General features: G+C 42.5%; 1 protein-coding gene across 2 annotated transcripts in view; it reads right to left on the bottom strand.

Annotated features, from left to right (window-relative positions):
- EPM2A (EPM2A glucan phosphatase, laforin) overlaps positions 1-24185 on the bottom strand; it is a gene marked incomplete at its 5' end in the record, with an annotated part of 1251062 nt that overhangs the window by 551407 nt on the left and 675470 nt on the right. For both annotated transcript variants that reach the window (XM_069606724.1, XM_069606722.1), the window contains 1 exon segment: positions 10479-10720. In XM_069606724.1, coding sequence (XP_069462825.1) covers positions 10479-10720 — 242 coding nt within the window.

Here is a 24185-nt window from a genome sequence, read left to right as displayed (position 1 = left end):
TATTTGTAATAAAACTGTTCCTACCCTTGGAGAAGTGCAACACTTCTTTTGGAGAAAAGAATACCAAGCCAGAGGAGCACCATATATCCACATGCTTTTATGAATTAAAGATGCTCCTAAATTTGGTCAAGACAGGGATGTCACTGTTTTACAGTTTATTGAAAAATATGTCACTTGTGAAATTACATTGGAAGCAACAAATAGTGATCTTCATGCACGAATTTTACAATTTCAAAGACACAAATGTGGAAAATATTGTCTTCGCAAATACAAAAACAAAGGGAAATACTACACCAAATGCCGATTTGGTTTTCCTAGACCAGTTACAAATACAGGTCAAGTGAACAACCTCATGTCTTCAGTTAGGCATGGTGTTAAAGGTAAGTCACCTAAAAATACATATCACATAAAAAGAAAAGAAGAAGAAAAATATATCAATGATTACAATGCAATCATTGCCCACTTATGGAATGCAAACATAGATGTGCAGTACATGTCAGACAATTCTACTGCAGTTGCACGATATGTCACAGCATACTTAACCAAAGCAGAAAAGACAGAGCTCCAAGACCTCTGGAATGACCTGTCATCAGATAAAATAGTGTCTCAGAAATTATACAGCTTGGGCATAAAAATGCTCTCCCATAGAGAATGTGGATCATATGAAGCAGCTGATTGTTTAACTGGTACTGCATTGTATGGTAAATCTGAAAATATAGTATGGCTAAGTCTTGGTCCAGCTAAATCTAGAAAAAGAGTTCTAAAATCCAACGAAGATATAGAAACAATACCTAAAAGTGATCCCAACAGCCAAGACATTTTAAAAAACAATTTATTGGACAAATACTACCCAAACAGAAGTAATACTTTGGAAACCATGCCTCTATACCACATAGCCCAAGACTCCTCAACATAAAGAAGTATATTATATGTCCCTGCTACAGCACTTTAAACCATGGAGAAAAGAAGAAATACTAGATAACTATGACTCATATGAAGATGCTTTCAAAGCAAATGAAAGCACTATAACTGATGTAAATTTTACACAGTACAAAACAATGTTGCACATTGAACAGCAACACGAAGAAGAACTCCAGGCCTAACTAGATAAAGAAACTCCTGACAGTAGTCAACCTTCTGTAACAGGAAGCCAAGAACCACTGAGAGAACCACTAATAATAAATGAGGCAGAATTAGCTATGATAGAAGTAGAAAACACCATGTGTCAGTATGAAGATAAAGAAGACTTAACTAAACTACAATCAAAACTAAACAATGAGCAATGTAGCATTTTTCAAAAAGTAACAAAACAAATTGCACATGGTGTACAACATGAAAATGAAGAATGTTCCTGCCATAATTATAAACCTATACTACTGTACGTCAGTGGTGAAGCTGGTTCTAGCAAAACATTCCTAATCAAAATAATCAGTAAGTTCCTTCATCAATTGACAAACAACAAACTGTCAGCTGTTATCACTGCCCCCACAGGTTTAGCTGCCTACAACATAGGTGGTGTCACGTTACACCGATTACTACTATTGCCAGTAGAACACCAGAACAAATTAGACTATCACAAACTTTCTGCAGAAGCTGCAATGGAACTACGCAGAGTATTGAAACAAATGAAAATGCTACTAATAGATGAAGTGAGCATGGTCTCCAACCTAATGTTGGGTTTGATTCACCTCAGACTACAAGAAGTACTCAAAACAAACTATGAAGAGCTCTTTGCAGGAAAACACATTATTGTTTTCGGAGATCTTCTTCAATTGACACCAGTAAAAGGTGAGTCTATTTTTAAAACATTAGGACACAAACTCTGCCATAAAACTGTTGGCAGCATTGGAAATGTCAACCTTTGGCAACATTTACAATACAGAGAATTAACAGAAAACATGCGGCAATCTGCAGATCTCACTTATGCCAACATCTTAAAAAGTATCAGAGTTGGTATACTTTCTAAAGAAGCAGAAGCAATATTGAAAACCCGGCACATTAATGCACTTTATGGCGATAATGCATGGGCTACAGATGTTATGGCACAATTAGTCCACAAAAATGTCAATTGTATGGCCTTAATGCCAAAACTTGTAAGCTGTTTCAAATTCAATGAAATAATGTTAAGTAAAGAAATGCAACTAATAATGGAAATTAGCGCCACAGACAAACTAGATGTACATGGTATGACACTACCTATGTGTGACCAAGCCACAACAAGACTAAATAGTTCAGAAAAATCAATCTCAAACACAGCAGGCTTAGAAAAGATATTAAAATTATCCTTAAATTGCAGAGTAATGCTTAAACGTAACCTTGACATGGACCAAGGACTAGTTAATGGAGCACTGGGTGCAGTTGTTGGCTTTCAAACATACCCACGTGACAACAAAATTCAGTGTTATGCTCACCTGGCTCCCACAGGGGCGTCGGTCGGACCCAGACAGCTGCAGTCTCCACCCACGTGATGCGTAGTGCAGGGATGACTGACTGAATCTGCCCTCCTAATCTTGTCTGCTTAACCCGTAGAAATATTCTCCTGCAAGTGGAGAGATGGATTTAGCCACTTGTGGATTCAAGTGATGGCACCCCCACAGTCCTCCCCAACTAATCACCTCCGAAATGCCCTCACAGCAATCTCACCTTATATTCTTAAAATATGAGCTCTCCATCCTGTGTGGATTTGCAGGGGCGCGTCGATTCCAGTTACTTCACTGGTTTGAAGGCTCGGGAGAGTTCCAGAGTGTATTGACTGTGAGGTTCCTGGTGAGGACCAGTAAGTATTAAGTTCATAGAGTTCAATATGTCCGATGTTCACTCTTGTTTCCCCCTTCCTTGCTCGTCTTGCAGCTGGCTCGTGAAAAGATACTCTTGTGGCAGCTGGTGGCGCTCAGGTAAGAGTCTGTATTACCTGGAGCTGTCCGGTGAATGTTGCACGAGGAAAACGTGTTGTTTTGTCTCTCTTTACAGATGCGGCACGTGAAAATATGGAGAGTCACAAAAGGATGCCTTCGGTGGTAAATCAGGTAAGTTTATGGTGGTAAGAATTATATTTGATGGTTCCCTCGGCTCACCTTGTGGTTTTCTTTTGTCTCCTAGGTGCCAAAGTTCAGCGAAGAAATGATGGAGGCAGCGCCGACCCAAAGGATGCTGTGAAGACTGGTGAGTATGGCGCGGCGCTGCAGCTGGAGGTGCGGCGCGTGCAGAAATGATGTTCTTTACAGGTCTGGAGACAAGATGGATCCAGAATCAGGTGTGGAATAGAAATACGTTTGTTTTCTAACCTTGTCCCTTTCTTTCCTCTTTGTTTTAGGAGCTCCGGATTCGAGGCGGGCGTGGCAGAAGAATGGATGCAGGCTGCAGGCACGGTGAGTGTTACGCTGCTGGATGCAGAATAACGCGAAGCGTGTGTTGCTGGTCGGGTGTGGTTTAAATCGCCACAAAAGTAGTCCCAGGTAAGAAGTCCCTTGAACCACACCCGAGTAAAAAATAGTCCCTGTAGAAAAATAGTCCCTTTCAGGCTTCATGTTGGATTGGAGTCATTTGCAGCATGGTCTGCCTGAGGTAAGTAATGACTATTAGCCTGGTGCCTAAGGCGCCAGCACTGAACCCAGATAGCCCCTAGTCGGGGCTGCTGAGGTTTTACTAAATGTCTAGATGCCTGCTCCCGGGGCTGATGGGCTTGGTCCGGATGCCTGGGGGTAGGCATCATGACATTCAGTTTGTCAATATTCTCTTTGACAAACTTTCAGAAGTAAAAAGGATAGGACGCTCAACAGCTCGATTCCTTCTCTTCAAAGACATGTATGTATGCAGAGAACAATTTTCTCTAACTCTTGCATACGGAGTCACAATTCATAAATCACAAGGTCTTACCCTAGACAAAGCAATGATAGATATTGGTAACACAGTCTTTAAAGAAGGCATGAGCTACGTAGCACTATCACGCTTACGTACACTTGACAGTCTATTTCTAATCAACTTTGATGCAAGTAAAGTAAACGCTGATATTCCTTGCATTTTAGAATAAAATAGACTTCCCTCACTATACACCCCCCATCTAAACACATATTCTGTTCCAAAAAAAAGTAAAACGTTATAAAAGAAAAATAAATCAAACAGAAATGCAACAGGATGTCACTGCAAATCCTCCAAAGAGAGTAAAAGAAACTAATACTTCATCAAATACCACAAGCAAAAAGAATCAATTAGGGAAAGTAAACCAGGTACTTCTTCAAAGAAGGAAGACAAACTCCAAAAAAATCAGTCAGATACAGAACTACCTGGTCCAATTAATCTCTCAAATATAGTTGGTGTAAGTTGCTACTCAAATGTAGCAATGAATATTCTATTTCAATTACTACCAATTGTTGACAACATGTACTTACACAGTACAGACCCATTGTGTTTGCAAATGTTTGTACTTCACAGAAATGCAGCAAACAATCCTGATAACACATATAGTGTTTATGGAATAAGACAACAATTGGACTACAGTGCTGGAATGGTGAAATTCACTATAAACTCACAGGAAGATACACAAGAATTTCTAATGTACTTACTACAAGTACTGGAAAACAAAAACATACCTATAAATGAAATCTTCCAGATTTCATACATGTGGAAACATACATGCACTCTCTGCAACAATGTGACAGAAGAACAAATCCCCAATGAACGCTTTGTATATATATCTATACCTAATTGTGAATCCATTCCATTTCAGCAACTTGTACAAAATGCAAACCATGGTAGATTATGTTCTACCTGCAATTCAGATAATCGCTCCACGTTACTAATACAGACACATAGTAAATACGTAATACTAATGCTTCTATGTTACAATGCAGATGGTACAAAAAAACAACTGCAAGCTGACTGGATTCACACATGGTCAAATATCACTTGTTAAGAAAACCATCACAACAGTAGGTATAATCTACCACGCAGGAGCCACAACCAATTCAGGGCACTACACTGCATATATAGAAAAGAAATGTGGATGGTTTCAATGTAATGATAGTACCATTACTCTAAAGCAGAGATTACCAGCAAATCTTACAAACGCTTATTTAATGTTCTTAAAACCAAAATTTGATAACTAAACTGTACTTAAACCCTAAGTAAACTTGTAGTAAAAAAATTTACTCTGCTAGAATATTCCAAAAGCTATCTAACTGCCCAAAGATTCTACAACAACTAATCAGATAAATGAATACCAGCAAATTAGAGCAAAAAATAGACAGTTAGAATACGCCAATTGGTATCTAACTGTCCCAAAATGTAACAATATCCAAACAGATAAATCAATACCACTAAAATATATAAAAAAATAGGCAGTTAGAATACACCTACTGGTATCTAACTGCTCCAAAATTTTATAATATCCAAACAAATAAATAATATGTTACTGCTCCAAAAAAATGCAACAAGCCAATGTATAAAGCATTACCCAGAAACAACAAGTGAAAACTGAAAACAAACAAACTGTAGCATACCAGAAAAAGTTTATTTTTTAATCCAACTTGGATGTTTTTTTCCTCCCACAGACCCAATGATTTTAGCAACGAACACAGAAACTGAGCAAATTGCACAGTACTCTGGTTTCTAATCTACTAAATATGAGGGTCCAAAAAAAAAAAAAATCTTGATTATACAATGTAATAAGTCATTACAAAATACTAACACTCTATGCCCTGGCCACAACCACTGCAGCATATCACACCCATAGAGTCAAACATTTCAACGATGGCCTATGGAAACTTTTAATGTCCGCGGACATTATGAGTGTTCTTAGAACACTTTCAACTTGCCCGCGAACAATACAGACAGCATCTTCAGGACACCCCCTATGAACATTTCAGCACAACGCGAGAGTTCTTAGAACACTTCCAATTTGACAATGAACAATACGGACAGCGTCCTCAGAACACCCCCATTTTGTTTATTTACGAACATTTCAGGACACCGCGAGAGTTCTTAGAACATTTGCAACTTGACAATGAACAATACGGACAGCGTCTTCAGGACACCCCCTACGAACATTTCAGGACACCACGAGTGTTCTCAGAACACATTCAACTTACCATCGATCAATATGGACAGAGTCCTCAGAACACCCTCATTTTGTTTATTTGCGAACATTTCAGGACACCACGAGTGTTCTTAGAACACAATCAACTTGACAAAGAACACTACGGACAGCGTCCTCAGAACACCCCCATTTTGTTTATTTGCGAACATTTCAGGACACCGCGAGAGTTCTTAGAACACATTCAACTTGCCAGAGAACAATACGGACAGCGTCTTCAGGACACCCCCTATGAACATTTTAGGACAACGCGAGTGTTCTCAGAACACATTCAACTTACCATCGAACAATACGGACAGCATCCTCAAGACACCCCCTACGAACATTTCAGGACAACGCGAGAGTTCTTAGAACATTTTCAACCTGACAACGAACAATATGGATAGCGTCCTCAGAACACCCCCATTTTGTTTATTTACGAACATTTAAGGACACAGCGGGTGTTCTTATAACACAATCAACTTGACAAAGAACAATACGGACAGAGTCCTCAGAACACCCCCATTTTGTTTACTTGTGAACATTTCAGGACACCACGAGTGTTCTTAGAACACTTTCAACTTCACAACTAACAATACGGACAGCGTCCTCAGGACACCCCCATTTTGTTTATTTGCGAACATTTCAGGACACCGCGAGTGTTCTTAGAACACATTCAACTTGCCAGAGAACAGTACGGACAGCGTCCTCAGGACGAACAGCGTCATCAGAACACCCCCTACGAACATTTCAGGACACCGTGAGTGTTCTTAGAACACATTCAACTTGCTATCGAACAATACGGACAGCGTCTTTAGAACACCCCCTATGAACATTTCAGGACACCGTGAGTGTTCTTAGAACACATTCAACTTGCCATCGAACAATACGGACAGCGTCCTCAGGACACCCCCATTTTGTTTATTTGCGAATATTTCAGGACACCGCGAGTGTTCTTAGAACACATTCAACTTGCCAGAGAACAATACGGACAGCGTCCTCAGGACACCCTCATTTTATTTATTCACGAACATTTCAGGACACCGCGAGTGTTCTTAGAACACATTCAACTTGCCAGAGAACAATACGGACAGCATCCTCAGGACACCCTGTACGAACATTTCAGGACAAGGCGAGAGTTCTTAGAACATTTTCAACCTGACAACGAACAGTATGGACAGCTTCCTCAGAGCACCCCCATTTTGTTTATTTACGAACATTTAAGGACTCTGCGAGTGTTCTTAGAACGCATTCAACTTGCCAGAGAACAATACGGACAGCGTCCTCAGGACACCCCCATTTTATTTATTCACGAACATTTCAGGACACCGCAAGTGTTCTTAGAATAGTTTCAGCTTGCTTGCGAACAAAACGGACACATATTGAGTACTCAGAACACCCCCATTCAGTTTATTTAGAACATTTCAGAACAGCCGTGATGTCCGCAGACAAATCGAACACAACAAAAACGTCTACCACATGAAAGAACACAACTTTCAACCTATCTCATACTCTCCCACCCTCCCCAAACACTCCTACACACCAACACACTCTACTAAATACAAATTTTAAACCAAGTTTCACCGCGCTGTCCGCGGACGTCCGCGAATCCAAGATGGTGGGCGCCACCGAAAATCTGACGCGCTTCACGCTCCACGCCGTCCAATCAGTGAACACGTTGCATGTCCATGGACATCACGCAAGCCGATTGGCCAATCAGGACACTGTCCGCGGAGCGAACAGGGAAGTGTGTCCGCGGACCGAACACAGATATCACTCATTTTTTATGACCCATTTTTTGGTCATTTTTTAAAAAAACTACTGGACGGATTTTCACCAAATCTGCAAAAGCACGCTTTCGGGACCAAGCCGCTGCTCCTGGTCCAAATTTGGTGAAAATACGTCCAGCGGTTTGGGCTGTAGGAGCGAGCAAAGTTTTTTTCCCATTCAGTCTATGGGAAAAAAAGAAATTGTGGGGACCCCCCCTATAACTTTGCCCCCCCTGAATGAATCCTCACCAAACTTTGCAAAGAAATTCAGAGTGGGCCATATACTTATTTTGTCAAGTTTGGTGAGGATTCGTCAAGGGGGAGCGAAGTTATAAGCCACCCAAAAAGTGTTCTTCCTATGGAAACAGCAACTTAACCATAACTACATGGCCACTACCGTGGCCATGTAATTATGTTTAACAAATCCTATCTCTATAATGATAAATGGTCTTGCGTCCTTTAACATTAATCCATCTTTGGTTGTTAATGGCTTTCTAAGTAATAATTCCCCGAGCGCTCTGGAACAGAGCATTTCCTGCTTCATTTTAGGAAAGCAGGGTGTTACGATAATTGGATCGAGTTTGTTGACGGAAATGAAATCATATGGCTCATACAAGTGACGTCACTGATATTTTTATAATGGGGAAACAAAATGGCACACGTTGTGATTACACACGGGATGTTGAATACGGCATGGGTGATCCTAACAGGACATCCTGATGTATAATCATGTTGAATCAGGAAGTGTTTTCCTATGGGATTGCACCATTATAAAACGCTTCTGTGAATCAGGCCCTAAGTCTCTTCTTGACTTTTGGTGGCAATTCAAATAATGATAATATGGCTGCAAAAACGAACTTCCTTAATCTGTTCATTTTCATCGCTGAAACACACGAGTCACACATTATGCTAAAACTCTGGTGAGTACTTATTAGCTCACGAATGATTTACTACTGTAATATACATGCAGCTCATTAGATAGTTTTATTCACCCAATAGGCTAATAACCAGCAACTAACTTGGATGTCAGTGAATGAAGTATAGATTGGTACCTATACCATAGGTGAGCCGAAGACAATTCTATCAGATAACACTTGGATTATTTGGTGATACAGGACAGCACAAACAGGATACAAATTGGCATATAATGGTGAAACCAGGGAGCACAAGAAGGATACAATCTGGTACATAGGGTGGAAACTACGGTCGTTCAATGATAATCTAATGGGCACTTGATAATGCCACTGATATACTTATGCGTAGACACTGCACTGCTTTGGAGCAGTTATGGGAATTAATAAAATCTGATCTAACCTATGATGTTTATTTATGATGATAAGCATGACATACAATATTCTAATACTTTGTCTTTTTAAATGTTTTTATATCTTATTTTATTTTTCTTATTTCTATTTTTTCTTTGTCTCTATCTTTCTCTCTACGTTATTTGCTGTATTCTTGGAATTTGAATATTTTTTTTACACATATTGGCTGACATTGGTACTGAAATGTAATAGGATTCCATTTGATGAAATATTGATTACCTAAGGGAAGACTTTATATTAAGAACTTACGTTCCATTATACAGCCTTGAGAAGGACCAAACATGGTTGAAACACGTGTTGGCTCGGGTGATGACTTGGTTTGGGGTCCAGATTAACTGTAACTATTACATTCTTCAATAATGATGGAACAAGCACAGTCTTGCTGATGAATTACTGAAGATTGGTTTCCATTGAAACACGTGTATAGGCGCGTTATAAATGCCATATCATTAACCGAATGACCGGTGTCAACAGTATCCCTGCAAGATACATATACATTTCTACAGAAGGTGTATACACACCCAATGAGCTATATTAGAGATTAGAGAAGAATACCTTGCTTGACGGGCAAGTAAGAAACATTTCGCACACGTCGATAGGAGAGCACATATGACCAATGTGGACTCAAGTATACACTGCATCTATTGAGAAAACCACCAGTATGAGGGGAGCTTTGCAAACAACAATCATGCATGGAGGTAATCGTTGATAGGTTCTAAGTGGGGGTCAATTCAATCAAACACTGGTGGTCAATCTGAAGGTGAGTATTCCTGGGACAGGTAACTATGGTTGGAGCAGGAGGGTAGGCAGTTTGAAGATTGAGGGTTAGCGAAGGAAATGGGGTGAAGAGCAGATGGGGCATTAGGGGTTGGGGTTGGTTGGAGTGAGAATAAAGGAAATGCAATGTAGCGTAGTAGGAAATTGGGAGTTGGTTGGACCTTAGAAAGGGCATTAGGGGATTAGTGGGAGGATGGGGGAAGTGGTAGTTGGTGGGGCACTATGAGGGTGGGTTTCCCCAGATGAACACAAAAGCAAAAGGGTGAGGCAGGGAGAGACATGCACACAAGCATCCACCGCAAAACAAGGCATTGCACGTAAAGTGTTCAGATTTTGCAATTGCAGCAAAAAGAGCATTTAGAAAATAGCTCCTCACAAAAAGAAAGCAAGAAATTAGTACATTCTGTGAAAATCATATGCAGCTGTTTATATAAATTGATCAATATTCTTAACAGTGTGCTATTAGAGATACTGTCCCTCAAAATGTGAAATTCTACCTATTTACTACAAATGGCTTCAAATGGCTTCAAAGATTACCTTCAGTGCTCATGTCTGGGGTAGGGATCCACACATAGGCCACGCCAGCATCTCTGTACAATTTCATCATAGTCTCTGGGGTCATGGGCTCAGGATAGCAGTTGCATCCGGAGGAGTTCTGAATGATGTCCCAGTCCGTCTGGAAATTCATCACCGCTGTTACTCCCAATTCATGCTTAAGTTTCACACTTACATGTTCTAGTTGTCGAGGGCAGCTCCCAAGCCAGATGTTTGGCAAAATTCTAGTAAAGGAAAAAGTAGTAAAAGTGTGTGTTAATTTTCCTGTTGAACAGTAGTAATAATATTACTGTTATAACAATTTCCAATGGCCTGATGTCCGAGTAGGGCCAGTAGAAAGAGAATCTACTCAAAGAGTTGTACAAATCCTTTGAACCAACCAATCCATAGGTTTATGGAACTGCCATCTTGTCTCAATGAGATGGAGGACACATATAGACTATTAGCTGGCCAGGTATCCATGTTGTTTGTTATGCTATTTTTATTTATAGAATGCATTGTTCACCTGAAAGCATCTTGGGGCTGGGGGCAAGTTTGGTGATGCAGGTTAGAGATTTTGTGCAAATATCCTGATTTTTAGGTTCATGCAAAACATTAAAGGGATTTTGTTGCCAAAGGAGTCCATATAAAATCATGGTCAAAGGGGAGGAAAGCATACGCTTGCTGTGTTCATTATATCACTCAAAACATTTGGGTTAAAAGTATCACCCTTGTTGAAACAATTTCATGTTGAACACAGTGTTTATAATGCTGTAGTCCGTGGGCCTCATTACGCGTTGGCTGCAGCCGTGCCGCTAAAGTCACGAAATTACCGGCGCCCGGCAATGGGGGTGTATGGGGGCATTTCAACCCCGGCGGACCCGGTCCATCCCCATTGCCGGGTGCGGTTATTCATTACTCCCTATTCCCATTTGAGACCCATGTGGCTCAAAGGGAATGAGGAGGTCGGATGCACCGACACCATTCATGAATGCTGCTGGTGCATCCAGCGAGTTGTGCTCAGGTCAGGTCAGACCTAGCGGGCAGAAAGGCACCCGCAAGCACAACTAGTAGTCTTCCGATCCGGTAGCAACGGTGCAGTAGTTTACCTGCACCGTTACTAACAGACCGGCAGACTTATAATGAGGCCCATTGTTTTTCTGTCGCAGGCTGGTCTCCTTTTGCTGGTGGATCAAACAAACTTTTACTTTTAAAGGGGGAAGCTGCTGCTACTGACGCCATGAAAAGGTTGCAGAGGGACCACTAGATGGCACTATAGGTGCAAAGCCAATGCATCACTTTGAAGGTCTTTTTTGAAAAGCATAATCATCCTAGTGACGCATCTACTGGTATAACTTAGTCCCATTTCCTCTAAAACTCAGCGGAATCTCCCAGCTGCAAACCACTGGACCAAAACACCTCTTGTAGAGTAAACCGGTACTAACGGATCACTTGCACAACGTCTTTGCCGCCATATACCCTCAATGGGTCTGCAAACCTCAGCTCTTTTTTCATCTATTCAAATAGAGATGGGGTCGATCTGGGGCAACAAATATGCCCAGGCTGCACACAAAATTGGCACATTAACACTCCAAAAGGGGCCCGTATTTGTAAGCCATGAATTGAACTATTTTGAATAGCATAATGACATACACAGTGAACTAAATCACCACTATGAAGAATCAGTTTTGGAAGGCAAAGCACTGTTAGATCAAGTTAGTTACCCAGGACACTTTGGTTGAACCTGGAATTTGAACCATTCTGAAACATACATTCTAGCGAAAACAAATTTCACAGTTCCATTTATACAGGAAAAAAACACGAATGTATGGGTTTAGAGAATTATAATGATGCTGTTTGAAAGAGATGACTTACAATTTAGTACACAAATCATGATAAACCGGAGGATACATGGCTCTGTCTTGCTGATGGCCTCAGGAGCTCTATGGTCAGTTGACCTTCAGCCGTAATCTTCACAGTTGTTGCAGATGATTACCCTGGCCACATCTATGAGGTCCGCCATCTCCAGTGGCAACCAGGGAATCCTTCGTCCAATTGTAGCCATCATCCTTTGGCACAATGTTCAGCTTGCTCATGATGTAGAAGGAATCTAGCTGTGCCAGGTATCTAAGGCTTTTCTGGCTGAGCAAGATGAGGTTCTCAATGTCTCACCACAGGATGGCTTGTTTAGAGTTTTCACGCTCAGTTAGCATGGACCCACCACCATCAGCAATGCCTGCATGCACATTGCTATCCGTGCCCACTGCAACAGCCTGTCTCAGCAAGTTAAAACATATAGCTGACTTGAGCTCGACTGGGCTGGCGGCATCCTGCTTCAAGCCCCTGTTCATGTCCCAATGTGTTCCACTTGACCACAAATAACAATACGGAGAGTGCGGCTCTGCTGGGTGAAGGCAACTAAATAAATAAATCAGCCAATGTTAAAATTAAAGTAATATACATACAATGCACAGAGAAAAAAAAAGGCCTATGCGTAATCCCATGAAAAGGCCGATTGAAAGTTGGATTTGTCTCTGGCCATTGGGCAATAACCCAAATGGAATGGGATCTGTCCGAGCGTAGGGTTGAAGAGGGACTAAGGACTAGAAGTATCAAAGTCATCACATTGAGTAATTGGTACTTACTCCTAGACAAAGTCCCGCCTTCCCATAATAAGACTAAGTTCAGTGAATATGCAACTTTTCATGTCATACTCAAACACGGCTTTAGGAATGGTGTGCTGAAATTTAGAATCAGCCCTAGAATGTACATCTGTGTCAAAAAACTTAAGAAATATAAGATTAGCTAATGATTCTACATATTTACAACAACCTAAATTGGTCTTTGTAAAATTGGTCAACCCTTTTTCATTGACCGTGGTCAACCACCTTTTTTTTCTTATAATGGGGGGTACAACATTCCTCCGCTCCCACCTGTTAGACGTGCTAAAACCTAACATACATGTATATATGTATAGCACACACAACAATGTTTCAGTGGGTTTAAAAGACTTGGAAAATAAAACCCTTCACCTAAAATCAAAAAGCTGAATTAGCCATTCCAGCCAAATCACACACAGCACAGCTCCAACCAGTAGCCATTACAGGATGTCTACCTCCAGTTCGAAGCCAAACATGCAATGCATTGTTGGTATACACATTTTTCAAATGTCAAGTGTTTGCTCGGGAAAATGTCTTTGTCTATAGGGCAGTGCTATTTTATGCATAGCATTTATCAACCCAAGACAGACAGACCTAAAAGATTCAGACAACTGCAAACATGTTTCACCTTAATTAGGCATCAACCGTACAGTATAGCCTGAAGCCTTGTGGTTGGACAATTGGGGCATGTTGAGCAAACAGCAAAGCTGTGGTGTGTTTAAAAGACTTGGAAACAAACCTTCCACCCTAAATGTGAAAGCAGAATGAGCCATTTCAGCCAAGTCATGCACGGCACAGCACCACAAAATAGCTATTACAGGAAGTTCACCTCCATTTCAGAACCAAATGGAAAATGCATTGTGGGTATGCCAATTAGCTCAAATGTCAAGTCTTTGTTGCAAGAACATGCCTGTCTACAAGAAAGTGGAAGTTTATACATAATACTTTATAACCCAAGACATATAGCTCTCTGTGATTCAGAAAACTGCAAACATGTTTTACCCTTAATAAGAATGATCCGTAAAGTACAGTCTGAACCCTTGTGGTTGGGCATGGAGGCACGTTCAGCAAACACCAACAAAGTTGCACAGTTTCTGCTGTGCCCTGTTCATGTTTTCTTTTGAGAACAATATACCGGGTGACGGGGGTTTACACACGCAGTGAGATTGTGTTTAAATGCCAAAGACACAGGTTTTGATTGTTGGCTCAGACTTCGTGGTGTTTTTCTATCTAGTGAGTATTTTTAGTTTACTGTAATTCCAGGCGGCACAAGATGGTAATCCTTTATAAGTGGATACAAGGACCAAAATGGAAGTTCTGTTTTTTGGGAAACACATTTAGCATAGAATATGGAGATGAACTCCACTTTTTAAAACATTTGATTTGATTTCTGAAGGGGTTTTCCTTGTTTTATTATTTTCCCCAGAGTTGATGATACTGTAAGAGGAAACCCACCAGAAATCGCTGGGGAGATGACGTTAGGGTACCTGTGGACAGGAGGCACTATTCAACTTACACCTCTATGTCACGACCATGGCTTGAGAGAATCACGGTTCCCAGTGAGAGGTGAAACCTGGTTTAAGGTAGGTGGGCCTAGGTTCTTGGGATTCTGTCTGTGCTGCTTTTTTGACAGAAGAGGGTTATACCTATACCTGGGAGGCATTTGAGACACCTTGACAAATGGCTTGTGACAGTGGCTGGTAATCTGGAACAAGGCTGAAGATCACACACCACAGAGACCACAAGGGATGTGCTGTAGAAAGTCACACTGACTGAGTGGGAGGAACATGGTGCCTTTAAGCATGAGCCCACCCAATCCACAGCTGAAGTCGAGCCTGGGTCCCCTGCAACTGCAGCTGAAACACTGTACAAGGAGAAGGATGCTGTGTTCACAGCCTCAACTCTATTCATACCTATGCATGACCATGTAGTGGGTCATGGGCCTTAAAGTCACATATATCATCCCACATGCACTTTCTACAGATGAACATCATGTGGGGGCCAGAGATAATAAGATAGCATACGGCTACGACACTTGTGGTGGATATGCTGAAAAAGATGCCACCAATCAGCACAGCTACTGACAGATATGACCATGACATCAACTCTCTGGTCTGAATTGAGGTAATGGGAGGATCATGACAGTTAGGCCAACCCTATGTACTATTTGCTTGAGGGCATTGTAGGACATTACAGTTGTTCACCTCTTAATTCAGCTGACCATTGAACAATAGAGCAAGCAGATTGCTAGAGAGGAGAGGTACATCCAAAGGAGAGACAATGGGCCTCATTACGAGTCCAGTGGTAGCCGTGCCGGAAAAACCGGCAGGCTGCCGCTGGATCCATAATACCATTCCGCCTCCGTGATTTCCAGAATCACCGGGGCATTACAACCCCAGTGACCCAGTAATTCCGGAGGTGGAATTTTGTAAATCCCCATTCCCCTGGAGTCCCATAGGACTCCATGGGGATGAGGACTATGGAAACACTGGTTCCGTCTATGACAGAGGCAGTGTTTCCATGTCCGCTTGCAGGTGGGAGGTGTCACTCCCGCCAGGTCTGACCTGGCGGGAGTGACACCTCCCACCTGCAGGACTCTGAATCAGCCGGTCAGAAACAACGGTGGCGGCGGTTTTACCGCCACCGTTGTTTCCGGACCGGCAGGGTCGTAATGAGGCCCTATGTCTTCCAGAGAATGAGGCATCAGTGGATGCCAGTGTGGATAATGGATATGTTGGAAAAGGAGAGAGATCAGTATATTGACAATTAGGTGTGGCACTGTGTATATCACCAGAATTTGGCCCATCAACTCACCCATGTATAATTCGAGTGGAAGGTTGTTAACCTTAAGACGTTTTGAAAATAAAACAATCAAGCCTTGAAAAGAATGTAAAGAAAGCACTTTGTGAAAGCAACAGAAACACAAGGTGACATCAGAGTCATCTAGATTCCAGTTACTAATGAGTAGTGATGACAAAGGGGAAACAACGGGCCAGGTACCACCACCTACTCCATGGTGCAGGTCAACAATGAGGTAAACAGAGCATCCTCTCGCCTCCCCGTCCTTTACCAACCACAAAGCATAAAACACAATACGAAAGCCAGTAGGTCCCTTGCTAGCATAGTCAATGGCAAGGAGTCATTGGAGTTGTCAAGAGACATATCTACAATGAGGCAAACTAGGCCCTGGCCTACGGAGGCGGATTGCCACAGAAGCAGCATTTTATACCACTATTTTCAATGTTGTCTTTTTTATTGTGTCTTTCTTGGTCTGGTTGATACACAACAACGTGGGAGGGATTTCAAGCCATTGTTCCACTCTGATAGCTCAAGTTGTTAATGGCCAAACTTGTATATATGCTTGATATTTACAAAAGCATTGTTAGGGTGATTTGTGTTTAAAAACAATGTTAAAAAAAAAGGAAATACGTACCAAACCCTGCGTGCATTTGACATTTAGTAATTCAGTCCTACAACTCTCGCAGACATATATGACAGACATAAAGCCGTTTGGTCATTTGTATGTTCCCAAAATGTTATTTAATATATAAATCACCCAGAATCTAGTTGGTTTTAATGTTGCAACTGCCCATTATCATTGGAGTTATTTCTTTTCAGCGCACACGTACACTGTGTTAAGCAATCACTTTTATGTTCAAATATACATGACATACTAGTTTTTAAACCATTGCAAAAATTAGGGTTTATCCTCCAGAAAAGCAAAGGGTAAAATAATGCTTTATTGTACAATATTAAACGCATGCATATGCATATGCCAAGCAGAGAGTTCCCACCACTGGGCACCACAATGATGTTCACAAGCAAGCACTACTTTCCCTCCCCAGGCCCACATTTCGCAGGTCGGTGGCCCGCCCAAGAGCTACAAGCATAAAGAGATCATACAGACGATAAAATTGGGAAGAGTAAATCTAAATGCACCAGAGCATCAAGAAACCTGTAAAAGGATACCCAAAGATGTAGAAGGATGAGAGGGAACAAAAACTCTGTGCCAAAGGTACATGCTGTTTTACAGCTGAAAAGAAGAAAGCTATGTGGTGTCCCGTCAAGATATCTGTTCAGCCATCGCTGTTGTGATTATCATATGTTTTGTAGGCATTAGGCTGCATGCTCTGTAATACCAGGAAAACAAAATGCAAAATATGCATCACAATGCATAGCAGTTACTTGTATAAGTAACCTTTACATGAATTACATTTGAAATATCAGGATGGACTTTTACTGTGAAACAGTCCATCAAACGCAGCAGGACATCCATAGCTAAAACCCACAAATCACAAAATGTGCCTATTAATGCAGTCCAACCATCTCTAAGGAGTGGACAAACATTTTAAATGACCATAAACTCAAGCTGGTAAGACTCGTAACCTAAACCATATCCACAAATGTAACGTTGTGCATTAGTGCCCAACACAATACTCGGTTTTACTACTAGAATGTTGGGTATTTTGGGCAATGGCACAAACAGCAATGATGTAAACAGTTTGTACCACTTCATCTATATATATTTAAGTTAAAATGTGTTTGCTTGCGGATGGATGTGTGGTGAGGCGTTATTCCTTACACAATTCCACACTGTGTCACCAAGCTGCATCATAATTTACATAGTTGCCTGTTTGGACCCTCCAGACGTTGCTGGCTAAATGACATTTGGACAACCCACCCCTTTCCCTGGATTTTAGCATAAGTCAACATTTGTTTGTGGGTTTGGGTCTTGGTGAAGCGTTGCTCCTTATACAATTCCACACCGTTTCACCAAACTGCACCCAATTCTGCATAATTACCTGTTAGAACCCTCCAGGCACTACTAGCTACATGACATTTGAACAACCCACCCCTTTCACCACCTTCACACATGGGCCCGTTGCCATGAAATCGGCAAAACATCAATGTGGTCGAGGAACATAACTCGAGGTCCAGGCCCATATGATGCAGGGTTTCCAATATATTTGAACCGCAAAGCATCGCAAAAAACTGCACCACGCCATGGTGAGGTGACAGGTGGGGAAAGAGCACAGAAGGTCCCAGTATGCAGCAGCACACCAACTCACACCTCCCCCCCAACGTCTGCTCTGGGGTATGTCAGCCAGCGCGCCCATTCTCAGTGCAGTTTACTTCACAATGCAAAGCACATGAAGCGATAAGCGAATCGGAACAGCGACGTACAGGATCAGTGTTATCATGTCCGTCTACAGAACCTGTTAGGAGAACAGGAACTTCTGCGAGTTTGTAATAAAAGTTGCCTCACTGCGCAGCTATGAGGAATGCTCTTGCTTTCGACCCATGAATGTTCAAGGGCACCTTTATTCATTACTACACCGTGAGAATGCACAGCCAAAGGTTCCAAGAACATTCTCCAACTGTCCTTACTCTACTAAGGTCTTTATGCCCAGACAGAGTATATACATTTCAATTGTGATTTTGCCATCTTTTAATGGCCTTCCAGCCCAATGGATACATGGGCTGCAGCAGGTCATAAATTGCCTTATTTCCATTTTGCCCCCTGCTAACACTGGCGCTGTAACAATATGAAGGAGGTTGAGCTCTTCTCATTCACATTTTTTATAAGATGCGCCTGTACCACTTGCATATGTTTCATATAACTTCATAATTTGACAAGCCCCTATATAGAAATGGAGTTATGTTGCCTAAAACATTCATATTGCAGACCAATTTAGGTGCTTATCGTGGGGTGATGGCAGGCAACTCACAAAAAAACAGATATTAGCACTGAAACTAAAATTCCTTGTTCAAACCTTCCCTCACTTATGTCCAGTTGGCAAGCTTCCTCTATAAGAATGTTTTCTAACCTAACCAAAATGTTATTCGTCCATATATTTTAGCAGAGAAACTTGTGCCCATCAAAGATTCACCACTGCAAGAACGGAGTACTCAGCCATGGGGCAAAATATGCTGGCCCTCATTACGAGTCTGGCGGAAACTGTGCCAGTAAAACCGACTTGCTGGAAACTCCGGGGCATTACAGTCCGGTAAGTCAGGCACCAGTTAAATGTTCATCCCCATTTCCATAGATTCCAATAGGACTCTATGGGAGTGGGGACCATGTAAGCACCGGCACAGTTAATAATGGTGCCAGTGCTTCCATGAAAGTCTGTGGGCGGGTGCCGTTCTGCTTGCCAGGTTTGACCCTGGCGGGTGGTACAGTACCCGCCTGCAGACTCGTAGTTTGCTGCTCCGGAAACAACGGTGCCAGTAAGCTTACCGGCACCGTTGTTTCTGGACCGGCAAGCTTGTAATGAAGGCCACTGCCTTTATTATCCAAAACAGACAGGGATCACACAGGAAAACAATTCTCCAGCATTATCAGCTTCTGAGCCTGCATCACATGTTTGTATGCACGTATGATGTCACAAAAATCAGGTCCACCCCAGAAACCTATGGGGAGTCCTCATAGGTTAGTTTGGGCTAACTATGACTACAAAAACTATACATTAGTATGTTCATTGGCTTCCCATGTAAGGTGGCTCTGCCTGAGACTACCCGTAAATGATACTACTGTTGCCGGGTACGCAGGAAGGCCATTGGCCCATGCAACATTTTTATCACCTCACAAATGGAGCTTCTGGATTGGCTAGAGTGGGTCCTCCCAGGCCTGGGACCCTGCCTGGTCACAGAGCTGAGTGTACCTTTTCAAGGTGATGGGAACGAACATGGAGGGCTGTGTTTTCCATATTGTTACCACTGTCTGATCACCTAAGTATGAGTGCCGGCAGATTGCAGTTTTGGTGGGCAGAACTTGTATCATTCCACTCCAACTCACTGGGAACAGCTTCTCTTCCCCACGATGAGTAAACGAGCATTGTCTTGTTCTGCTGGGTCATGTGTGAGAGGACTGCAAAATGAAGCCCTTCTGTCTGCAATTAAGAGGATGTTATTCTGAATTCTTTCAGGTGGCTTGCTGCCTCGGGAACCAGGAATTTTCCACACACCCCTGTCCTTGGCTATTAACACCAGCTCTGCGCCTCTTTCTGAAGGGATCATGTCTCCCTTCCATGTATCTGGGACCTATTCTTCCAACCTGATTCACTTCAGTCACCCTATAGGTGTCTTCAGGGAATCTTATGGTTAGTTGCAATAAAGCATATGCAAGCTTCGTCCTTATATATTCTGCATCTTGCGGTTTCAGTTTGGCTTAAGAAAGGAAAGGTTCTTAGCATTATGTCATTGTAACCGTCCTCTTCCTAGGAGTTATAATCATGTGTTTCATGTCTACAAGCAATAAACTAGTGCATGATTGTGTAGCTTCATGCATGGATGCATATTTGCTTCATGGCTAACGTGGCTATGTTGTGGTGTCCCTGACGACATCATCGATTTCAACTTGTTATGGATTACATGGCTGTCTGAGAGAATATCTCTTGTCATATCTGTGATACATTGGTGCAGTTTGTGACTGGCCAAAGATCGAGTTACACCATTCATTCTTCATTCTGCAGGTCGACATTTGCATAGGGGTCATACGGGCCATTCCTGTGACCCTCTTTTCAAAAAGTAGACAATTGACCTCAACAAATACCTCCAGTGCACTCAACTATAGAACACACTGCCTTCTCCAAATCTTGGGCAGCAGAGATCGGAAAACACCCTTTCAACTAACGTAACATTGATAACAGGCTTGAATTTATAGAGTGTAAGAAATAACTTTCTAATCCATGCAGCCATAAAAACACCCTTCTGTTGTTTTGGAGCCAAAGTGGGGACAAAATGGGGGGGGGGGTGAGCATAGTTTGGCCAAAGTGGACAAAGTCTATTGAGGGGTTTGTATATGGTGAAGGTGCAGAGTCTGGCATGGGTGGAATAAAGTTGTGGAGTGGGGTGCATGTACTTTGTTGGGCGTAGGGCTGCAGAATGCCTGAATATGCCACTGGGAGTAGTAGTACAAAACATCTAAAGAACCGTTGTTTGCAAAACCCTACCATGATACAACAGTATCAGACAAGAGGGAGGGGGGGTCCCAGAATTGGAGGCACTTGGGGTAGAATTACATGATCCAAAAGTTCAACAGAGGTTTAATGTGGCATTTGGTAGTCAGTCAGAGGAGGCTGACCACAGCAGGTAGGCAATCCCCTTAGAAAAAAAGGCCACCAACCTTCACACTGAAGAAGTTCCTAATGAACATCAAGAAAACAAATCCTCATGCCCTAGCCACGATGGTTACTCCCTTGTGAAAAATATAGCAGTTGAATTCATTACGCCAGGCAGCTATTGCTCAGATCTGAGATATTTGCATATTTCCCAAAGGGTTAATAATAATACTGTCGACAGTGTACAGAGTAATAGGAATTATGTACTACAGTGACTACTGTCTCTGGTGGTAACTGTAATATGTGAAACTCAAACTAATGAAAGAGGTTTTGACAGGAAATTTCCTTTGGAGGCCCCACTTATAGAACTAATGCAGAGTCCTGTGGACTTACAAAACCCTGTATTCAACACCAATTTTTCTAACAAAAATTTCAAGAGGCAAGCAGAAAGCAAACACATCACTGGTAGCCTAGAACACATTGCTCACAGCCAACAGCAACACACAAACACAGAACAACCTCAACACTGGAACACCAAAAGGCAGAGGGCTGGCAGGTAGTAATGACAGCAAAGGAAGCACTATCAAATGAGAGAAAGCCATAATGGGGGAACGGTCCATGGCTTCGCAAGCAACTGTGGATATGAAGCAGAATCAGCTGAGGCAAACAAGTGAAACTAAGGGAAACTATTTCCATGCTCGGCATAGAGAGAAATACTGCTGAAAATGGTTGTTCAATTAGGGGCCAAGTGTACAAGCCTCTGTAAGTATAAGCACTTACGAGATGCAGCAGAGGGAGCAGTGGCCAGAAGTTGGAGGTTGAGCAAGATAAAAGTGGCGAATTGGAGTGGCGAGGAGGTGGTGGTGAAGAACGAGGAGAAGGAGGAGGGTGATTAGGAGGAGACAGTGGAGGAAATTAAGTAGAAAAAGATGGGCTAGTATGGTACGGTGATGGTAGAGAGATCAGGAGGTGGTAGAAAAGAATGAATGGGAAAGATCAGGGGTGCTGGAGAAGAACAACAGAACAGAGACGGCTAGTGATGGTAGTCACAAAAAGTAATGAAGGTACTGTATGGGTCGAAACTCTAGTTTACCTGCACTAGTTCTTCTGAAATAAAGAAGGGTAAGAGTTTGGCTCCCTGCTCTTTTTTGGACCATTGATGGCCAGCCTGTTCTATGTCATGTTCCTTTTTTCCCTGGGAGCTGTATGACAGGAAGTTACAGTTGCCCCTGTGTCTACAGGCAAATTGGGGGATACCAATGTTCTCCTCTGCACACCAATATAATTGTAATAATATAGGCCTTCCGGAATATCTTTGGAGGTGGATACATTGTCTGTCTGGAGATCTGAGTCCTGGCAATAGTGAGCTGTTAAGGGTAGTTGGGTGCTACTCATCTTGAAACCGGGTCCAGGAACAACCTCAACAAAAAGAGACCAGAAGCCCCATAGACTGATGAAACCAATATGTTATGGTGCCAATACAGGCTAAGAAAATTGCCAATTCTTTTGTGAAGATGACAACCATAGTTTTGGCCCCATTCACTGCAAATGTGCACTTCGTGAGATTCTTGTTGGTGATAATCAATGAGTACATCCAATACCTTGCTGGATCTTCTAAGAGAGGCAGAAGGACCAAAGCCAAGCTTGACCCAAGATTCCAACCCCAAAGTCAACGCTCCCTCTGATCTTAAGATATTACAGATGCCTAGAGTAGGGAACCCCAATGGAGGTCTGCTTTTCAGTGAGTCTGCATACTCAGGATAGGTCTCAACAGTAGTCCCCTTGGGGTTCTTCATGCTCCTCATAGCCACGTCACCAAAGCTCCTTAGCAGGAGACTGAACGATCCAGGGTTGGGTCCACCAATGAACTTGTAGATGGGAGAAGTTCATTGTGTAAAGCTTTGTGCCAGATGGCCCGGTCTATGTTAGCCGGGAGCAGAGGGAAACAATTGTTGCTTATCTTGGAGAAAGAGGTTACACTCTTATCTTTTCACTTACCACCCTGACATATTGAGGCTTAGGTTCTTGCTTCCCCAATGGACAGAAGCCAAGACCAATGTCAAACACACAACCCTGAGATCTTGTAATATATGTGTGTGCTTCCACCTGTGTTTATGTGGTTTGTGCTTTAGATCATAATGTATAGGGGCTTTGGGGATCCTTGTCAATAGTGAGAAATCACTCTACATGGAAAACAATTATCAATGATAGAGCTGATGCACTCTTGGACCTGTTAGGTTTTCATCCAGCTGTTTAACACTGCCTTCATGTGTAATTTCCCAACAACTAGACTGTTCCCTGTGAGTCACAGGTATGCTACCCAATAATGCTATTATTATTGTTAGTATTGTGTTTATTGAGTGCGTACCTAGCTTTGAGAAGCAACAGACCGCTTTACAGATGTATACAACAACAAAGATGCATAACGGAGCACTTTACAGAGATATACAACAGTACAGCTATGCAGTGGGGGTAGGATACAAAGGGGCACAGAGGAGAGGTACATCTGTACCGGGTGGCGGGGAGGTGAGAGGTAGGCGGCATCTAGCGAGTCAGGTGGCGCAAAGGGTGACGCGATGGCCGAGGTGTTGAGGGGGAGAGATTCCTTGAAGTGGGTCTTGAGTCCTTTTCTGAATTGGTGGGAGCGTGGGGGTGAGTGTGATACTGACGGGGAAGAGGTTCCATAGTCTTGGGGCGTAGGCACTTTTCTGGTCCTTTCCTTTTTGCAGCAGCAGATTTCAAGTCTGCACGTGTCCTGGCTTCTGGTGGTGCGCTGTCCGCCGGTGATGCTGAGTTTCTCCACAAAGTAACTGGGTGACTTGAGGGCGACTGCCTTATAAATGATGCATCAAGACCTGAAAGTGATTTGTGCATGCAGTGGGAGCCAATGAAGGTCGATGAGAGCCGGGGTGATGGGGTCGTATCTGCATAGAACCTTGATGAGGCATGCAACCGTATGAGGGACACTTCTCAGGGCACAAGGGAGG

Source organism: Ambystoma mexicanum, chromosome 4p (genome assembly GCF_040938575.1).
Source record: "Ambystoma mexicanum isolate Mex_15411 chromosome 4p, UKY_AmexF1_1, whole genome shotgun sequence".
Classification (NCBI taxonomy): domain Eukaryota; kingdom Metazoa; phylum Chordata; class Amphibia; order Caudata; family Ambystomatidae; genus Ambystoma; species Ambystoma mexicanum.
The sequence above is the reverse complement of the archived record's forward strand: the minus strand, read 5'-3'. Positions and strand labels throughout refer to the sequence as shown.